The 8,769-nt window shown below is 35.4% G+C and overlaps 1 protein-coding gene across 2 annotated transcripts in view; it reads right to left on the bottom strand.

Moving 5' to 3' along the window:
• Positions 1–505: 505 nt before the first annotated feature.
• The window catches only part of LOC121876370 (probable tRNA N6-adenosine threonylcarbamoyltransferase, mitochondrial), a 28,352-nt gene continuing 20,088 nt past the window's right edge, over positions 506–8,769 (bottom strand). The window contains exon 9 of one of the 2 annotated variants that reach the window (XM_042381456.1): positions 506–1,296. In XM_042381456.1, coding sequence (XP_042237390.1) covers positions 1,293–1,296 — 4 coding nt within the window. In that variant the 3' untranslated portion in view covers positions 506–1,292. Of the gene's footprint in view, positions 1,297–4,675; positions 8,269–8,769 lie in introns of those variants that run through there. The other variant, XM_042381444.1, reaches the window with a different exon arrangement.

Below are 8,769 nucleotides of genomic sequence, written 5' to 3'. Positions count from 1 at the left end.
GCAATGTCTCGCACACTTCAGATCTGAATTGGAATGAGATCAGTTTGGAAATACTACTGTACATACAGTAGTTTGCACTATACCAGGGGTTGGCTGAACCACGGCTTGCGAGTCACATGCAGCTCTTTGACACTTAATGTGCGGCTCACAAAAATATCTTGACTGAACTCTTTTTTTCCATCATATTCAATTTAAAGGGTACCGGTAAATAATAAAAATATTTGAGCATTACATTTATAAACTTAGAGGTCACTGGATTAAAACATAAGTTAAATATTTAAGAGTGTAAATCTTAATTTTAATGCTAGAATTTAGTCGGGTGTCGTTCATCAGTGCCGAGTCAGGTCAGGGATTACGGAGGAAAGTCATTAGGAGGGGCAGGGCAGGAAGCCCAGCCATGATCTGACACAGTAATGCAATGTAAAGCAGGAAGTTGAACTGTCCAGATCTAACTGGTGCCCTCCAGATACAGGATGTGTTTACAATTCATAAAAATAAGTTGCTGTTAAATACTGTTAAATTTATTTGATGACAGAGTCTGAAAATTTTGTGAAAGAAGATGGCATCATCCAATTGCAAAAAGGGAAAGTATGAAGATGAAAACAGAAATTTTAAACCAGAGTGGGAGGATGATTTTGCATTTCCCATTAAAGGAGGTAAACCTTTGTGCTTTATCTGCAATGTGTCACTCACTCACTACAAAGCTAGTAACTTGAAACACCACTACAAAACAAATAACAAAAACATCACGTGTGATTACCCACCTAAATCAGAATTACGGAAAAACAAGCTTTGTAAGGTGGTATCTGATTAAACTGAAATTTTATTGGTTTGCATGTTTTTCTTTTATATTTTCCTCCAAGTCTTGACCAAATGTTTACCAAGACAAATAAATATAATTAAAAATATTTGATAGTTATTTTCACCTTTTTTTCCCATTTTATGTTATTGAAATGCACTTGCATATTTTTTCTGAGTTCATTACAGTATGTATTAAACTTGCTCAGGGCCGTTAAAACAAACATCACTCAATTTTGATAACATTTTGTATATATTTTTACTTCTGATTATTGAAACAAAATATTAAAAACTACATACTGTACATTAGTAAATATTACTGCGTTCACGTATGTTACGGTAATATTTGCATATAATTTTTTTAATAATTTGTGTATTTAACACAAAACGTTTTTATATTTTTTTGTCTTGCTGCTCTCGAACACCTGAAGGTTATGGTATGCGGTTCTTAGGTTAAGCAAGTCTGACCACCCCTACACCATACTGTCCTTGGATTAGCTGAAAGAAATGAGGTTAATACTTGTAGTTAAATCCAGTTTTTGAGATTGTACATGTGTATCTTTCTCATAATTTTAATTGTTTTTTGTACACTATCAATATTTACAATTTAAATCCATATTGTCATTGAGAAAAGTTTTCATAAATATATATGTATTTTATTTAATGCTTTTAAGTTATTTTTGGTAGTGATTATATGTACAGTACTGTACTATACTATACAGTATTAATAGTTATGGGCAAAGAATTAACTGATTAGTGTCAGAAGCCAAGTAAACACATAATTATGGTTGATAAAGACTTTTCTTCTGCTCGAAAGATTCTGTTCCCTTCACTATTTTTGTGAAGTTAATCTACAGGAGAATGTTCCTTTTATATTTGAAATTATAAAACTGTGAATAATATTAAGGACAGTGTTTTATATCTCACGGTTGTTCAATGTTGGGAACAACTTTGTACCTATAATCTGTTCTCCTATAACGTGTGTTTTCATAAAACGAATTAGTTATAACACGACGGATTATTAGGGAACGCATTTTTTACAGCGTGGATGTGAATTGGATATATACTGTACTGCAGTTGAGTAAACATAATTATGTCATGCAATTAAGAATAAAAGGTTGTGTGGCTACCTCGTCATTATGTCACACAAGGTTGGAAGCTGGTGGACACAAAATTTAAGAGATATACTCATGTGCCATTACCTGTACAGGTATACACATTGTACTTGACAGTACTTTTTATCTCAAACTGTGCTTTACTCTATATTATTTGTCTCTCAAACATTTTTATAAGTTTATTTACATCCTTTACAGTAAGAAAGGTTTTGTTTTAAAAAGGTTATAATCTCAAAGTTTTCAAGCGAGTTACATTCCACCATTTTCATTTTTTCACCTTCAAGGCCACGTTTTTTTATTGCATAGCAACAGATTAGCACACTGTAACAAACTTTTATCCCCTTTTCATGATTTCATTCTATTAGTGATTGAAATCAAACTAAAACACTTATTATAAAAGAACAAACAATAATACAATAAAACGTAAAGCAAAATGTCAATTATGTTGATGTTTTCCAACCTACTACCCCTAACCCCTTAATTCCCATCGACTCAACTGTTTAACTTACAACCCGATTTTCCCATAACGTTAAATTCTTCAGGAAGGCAACTACCACAAAACCACGGTGTAGGAGAACTGTACTGTATTTGTTTTACTTTGCAGTGATTGTACCATATAACAGTTGTACAAGATGATTCCCAGTGTAAAATTGAGCCATGCAGTTATGTTCATCACTTATATGTATGGACTGCATTATGATGAACACCATTGCAAACCTCCTGCCGGCTCCAGGGGTGACATATTCAGGAAAAACTTTGGTGGATCATACAAATTCTTGACTCGTCTAAATCTGGTAAGGCTATCATGCATCAAGGTGTATACGGTACTACTGCTGGCTAGTGCTTCACTCAGTGTGTGAATGGCGATGAACAATAGTTTATTGTTTTTTAACTTCCTGTATCATTATAGAAGTTATTGATGTGGTACTTGGCAATTAATCTGTAAAGCTACCAAAATCATTGGAATAATTGTTCTTCATATAATTTCATATTGTGTTCTGAGTACAGTAGTGCCATTGAAGAGTGATGGGTGTGCTTATTAATTGTTGTGCACATTGTATTAAAACACTTGAGGATATTTGCTGTGTGGCATGTTTGACAATGATTATGTACTGTACAGTACAGTATAAGTGTTTAGTACTGTAATTGATATTATTTTAGATATGTACAACCATCTCATTCGGCATTTGCAATCTATATATTTAATAATTCTATGACACCTCATAAATGTCAAATAACGGAGATATTGGATGTGTTTTATTGTCTTGTTATTATCATATACAGGAGCACCTGTCACCACCACTTCCGCAAGATTTGGTGTGTCCGTATATACGTTCCTCCACCGTGCATGCCCCGTGTAGGGGAGGAGGAGGGGTGACGTGACAGTGTCCTATTAGCCAATAAATGCACACCTGCCCTTTGTTTTAGCCAATGACCACCGATTTATTGTTGTCTGCTCAGTTTGTTTACAACCGACACACTCGATCTGACCATACTCTCAGTCCACAAAAAACATAGAATTACACCATGATGCTTCAACAAAGTTGCTTTCATTGGTACAGATGTCAAAATAAGTACTTTCTCTTTAATATAGCAGAGGGTTAACCCCCAGACTAGGAAGTTAGGTAAGGTTTCTTTGGTTGGTTAGCTTAGGTTCATTGTTATTCACTTGCAACGGAAGTGTATAGATTGAAAGTTAGTGAAAATCATGAGATACAGTAAAAGTCCAAAAATCCGGATTCCAGAAATCCGGACCACTCGAGAATCCGGACTTTTCGAAAACTTTTTTTTATTTATTTTTTTGCAGGCTTTTGTGTGTATGTGCGCATGCATGAGCGCCACAGCTGCACAGCGACAACAAGCGACCACGTGGTCGCCACCTTAAAACGAGCAATCAAACTGTGACAACATATGTAATTTTGAGTCCTACTCCTTCCATTTACAGAGTACTGTACAAGCCCATAATAATGGCTCATAAAGTAGATAAACTTCGTTGTGTGATGAGAAAGAAGAACACCTTGAAATTGAGTGACAAACTTGAAATAATTAAGAAACTAGAACGTGGTGTGAGCAATACTGTTCTAATGGAAACATACGACATTGGAAAGTCTACAATTTATGATACAAAAAAGGCAAAGAATAAAATTCTAGAATTCACAGCTTTTTCTTTAAAACTGCTCGTGTTGATAAATGAAGCATGCTATATTTGCTAATGAATAAACTATCAAAATGTACCTGTTCATCTCTTCTTTATTCCTCCTTAAATTTGAATTTTAAAACTACTACCTGAGAATCCCGAAAATCCGGACTGACCCAATCCCCAAGCAGTCCGGATTTTTGGACTTCTACTGTATATCTATTGCATGTGTTAAAGATCCCAGATTCCATAGTTGTATAGAACTAAAGCTTTACCTTGTAATTACGGTACAGGAGTTTTTAAATTACTATACAAGTAAAGTAGACTTATTTACACACAGTACAGATACAGTACATAACTGCAAAAGTCGGTTATCCACAGTTTTGGGTCATCTCTTTCTTACTCCCAATTTATTCAACTTTAGACATATCAAAATACACTTTTTGCAACATGTACTTGTTATGCTTAGTTGTGAAAGCTTAAAGAAACAAACCCCTGCCACTAGTGGTCACAAGAAGAAGCAGGGTAAACACTACAGTGACTAATATTATATCCACTATGTTCTTAACCCTCAGACTTACTCAATATATTTGCATCGTATTGAGGAGGAATCATACACTGCATAATTTCTTAATTTAACAAAATTTGGGAATGTATTTAGAAAGACAAGTACAGGTACAAGAACAAAAATTAATGAAATACAAACAACCACAACCTAAATTAATCTAAACCCTCACCTCAGCCTTACCATACACTTGAACAGTACAAAAGTATAAACCACTTATCTCCATATACAGACAGTATATCCTGTGACCAGACCAACTATACCACACTTGTACCACACGCTCACACCAGCCAGGCTCATCTGCATGCCTCCCTCCCTGCCTGCACTCACTTGCTGACTGCTGAGCTGGTGGACCATTGACCCACACAGTGCTGATACCATGTTTTCAATTATCATACTATTTTACCAAACTAATACACAACATTAGGCAGATTTATTTAATACATACATATTATAAATTAATACTGTATATATACTATAACACCTTAAACAATTATTACATGCAGGAACAAAGTAATATAAAATATAGCCCTAACTACTGAACAAGCATGTAATTACCTCTGAACAAGTAAGGTAATTACATCTAAATTCAATATATATTCGGTGCCACATAACATACTCATTGACCTCTTCAGAGAGTGAAATGGTGTGATGTGTATCTTTGAACTCAAACAAGTGTGGAAAATGGCTGTAAAGTGTATAGTGTATTGCAAAATTAGGTTTAAGTTTAGATATGTACAGGGTCAGTATACCATAAGTGAAGGTACAGTACAGTACAGTACAGGTACATGCAAATCAGACTAAAAGGGTATTTATATTGTAATGGCAATACAGTAAAGCCAAAATAATAATTATTGGGAGCTGTAATTTTAGAGCTGGATTGATAATTTAATAACATACAGTACAGTACAGTAGTGTTTGTATTGTATATTATGTAGAATTTTTATTTTATTGTACAGTATTTAGAATTTAATATTGAGGTTAAGAGTAGCACATTTTGTACATGTATGTACTGTATAGTGTAATGAAACAGTGGGGAACTGTCATTTGATTATTTTAATGGTTTGCAGGAGGCAGTACACAGATAATAAATGAATACTGTATAAACTAAGATAAATACCTATACTGTATACTGGTATGTATTCTACAAAAGAAGGAAAAACTAATACCCTGTATTTGTATATTAATAGTATACAGTACTGCTATCTGTGCATGATATTTAACACTTTATACACTTGTGTGTGAGGTAGATGAAGGGCTTAAGAATCCTCAAAGAAGGGAAGCAATAGGAAGAGTGATGCAACACATGGTAAAATGTTACAGGTGAGAGCTTCAATGACAACTTGATACATCGACACATTCTTGGATACAGCTCTACAACTTATGGATAATACAATATTGTACACGTATTCACAGATGTTTTAAAAATACTTTTGTAATCATTACATGAGTCCAGATCAAGTGTTAAAATTAATATGACTTCTGTACCTTGCAAATAAAACTTTGTTTGTAGTGCAGTGCAAGTTCTGTAGAGGTGTTTCAGGGTAGACAATAAATTTGTTAGGACTTGTATGATCAAATGTTGTCTACAGCAAGAGTTTCATGATCTATTTATTATGTGTCCCAGTTCTTACAGTATATAAGATGTTGAATAAATTAGCCTTCATCTTTAATCTGGGCTCCTGAGATACTTTAGATATTTTGATATTTTCACTAAAAATTAACATGTAAGGGTGTCTGTACAGCAAATGAATATTTTAACACAGCATTGTACAATACAGTATAAGGTACAAGGCCATGTCAGTGTCTCTGTATGTCATGTACAGTACTCAGAGTTATATCATCAAAGTTTTACGGCCATTTTCCACACTTGTGTGGGTTAGCCACAAATACCTGATGGTAGTTGTTGGGTAAAACCAAAATGGGATATTTCCCCCTTGCTCACCACAGCAAACCCAGGTTGGCAACACAGAAAATGCAGCAGAAACCAGGGGATGGACACAACTCTGGTGACCTGGTTACCATGAGGCATTGTTGAAGCAAAGTTTTACAACTGGACGCCCATTGTAATGCCAACTCATGGGGTGGGAACAGCTGGTAGGGCAGGGTTGCAACTCCCTGAGGTAATCAAGGACTACCAGCCTACCTACAGCTGACTTCATTGAGTGTTTATAATCAGCCAGTAGTGTGTGAAACTCATGCTGAAGACATAAAGTAAATGTGATTCACGTGTTATTGATCGTGAAAATCATGATTTTGTTTGGTAATAGACAGAGATAATATGATTGTGTCCCTGAAAAAGTAATAAGGAAGGTAACTTTGTAAATTGTTGGGGTTGATGTTAAAAAAAATGTTGTGAAGAGATAAATGTTGGAGATTTTGATAATAGAGATAAATTCTTACTAAGAGAGCTAACAAAAGTTAGTTACACTGTAGATAGTTCAAATTGATGTACAGTACAGTACAATACTGTTGCATGGCATGGCATTTTTACAAGTTTTTTAAATGATGTAGTTTGGTATAAGGTTGAATCCAGGTACCTAGATGTGTACAGTATTTTTTTGTATCATGATATACATGCAGTATACTGGTAAGCACATGTGATATTTAACATCCTGGTTGTCTGAAATATTCCTTGGAATGTTTTTTGTAAATGCAAAAGAACCAAATTATTAAGAATTAAATTTTAACCTTTGCTCTTTGCAGCTCTTACAATGTGGATTCTTTGGCCTATGTGTGCTCAACGACATCTTTGGATCAGAAACACTAGTTGTCAGCCGAAGGAGTACCTTGCAGAAGTTACGTGATTTTCTCTTCACATCTTTAATCTTCCCAATGGGTGTGGTAAGACATATAATTATTTTTTTTATATTGGATGGTATGATTTACATGAGGTTCTGGGTTTTTGTTCAGTTTTGTGTTTTGAGACCATGGTAGTTGTAACTCCTCTTTATTCCCTTATGTGAAGAGCACTGGTTCTTAATTTGTTGATCCTGCAACTTGTAATCTGACACAGTCAGATACTATAGACAACTACAGTACTGCATATGGGTATACAGTAGAACCTTGCCATTCGCAAGTTTGCGATTCGTGATTTTGACGATTCACGGTAAGCAGATGGTGGCTAGCTTGCAAGCCCTTTCCCGCAGCACAATGAGTCACCCCACGCAGCCGTTCATGCTGTACTGTCAAAACTTTAGTGTTTATGTGTGAAATGGCCTCCCTAATAGACTGCCTAGTGTCAGTGCGAGTGATGCTAGTGGAGTGAAATGTAAAAGGCAGAAGTCAGTGATGACCCTGACAAAGAAAGTTTTATTATTAGATAAGTTAAAAGAGGGAATGAGTGCTGCCATAGCTGGTTGGTTGTTTGGTATAGGTATACAGTAGTGCACTAAGGTAGTATAAGTTGCTATTCACTGTTTTACCAATTCGTGCCAATTCTTGGAACCTATCCCTCGCGAATGGCAAGGGTCTACTGTATAATTAGATATCTCTTAATGCCATCACTTCATTCACAGTTTGTGTCGTTCATCTTCTGGGCTCTGTATGCTGTTGACCGTGAGCTGATCTTCCCAGCTTCACTCGATGCCTGGTTCCCTTCTTGGCTAAACCATATCATGCATACTCTGCCAGTTGTTGCTGCCACCCTAGAGCTGGTTATGGTGAATCACTCATATATAAAAGGAGTGATGTTATACGTGCCCATCATTATTGCCTACATCCTCTACCTGTCTTGGTATGTTTCATATTCTATTGTAAATATGAGAGGGCGTGCTATTGAAGTCCTTTTAGGGAATATTCTGTGTGTTAAAGGGGAAGCTGTAAACAATATTGGTGACATTGTAGGAATGAGTCCAGTTGTCAGAGTAAACTTCAACATTTTTGTGAAAAGGAATGCTTTAGAAGTTTAGATCTTGTATACCCAAGTGTATTTGGAAAGATGTTCACCTTGGTTTGAGGAAGTGGCATTAAGCCTCTTTGTACAGTCTCGTTCAAGATTCTTCGAACACTGCTGGAGACAGCTGGCAACTCAAGGTCGTTTGTTTACTATAGTACGGAGTAAAAATTATGAATGAATGTAAAAGTGATCAGCGATTGGTTACTTAGTTCCCCGTTGCTTAATTAATGGTCTGGATTTTACATTCATTCATATT

The sequence above is a fragment of the Homarus americanus genome, unplaced genomic scaffold, assembly GCF_018991925.1.
Source record: "Homarus americanus isolate GMGI-L3 unplaced genomic scaffold, GMGI_Hamer_2.0 scaffold33468, whole genome shotgun sequence".
In the NCBI taxonomy this organism is placed as follows: domain Eukaryota; kingdom Metazoa; phylum Arthropoda; class Malacostraca; order Decapoda; family Nephropidae; genus Homarus; species Homarus americanus.
Note: the sequence above shows the minus strand (reverse complement) of the source record. Positions and strands in the feature narration are given on the sequence as shown.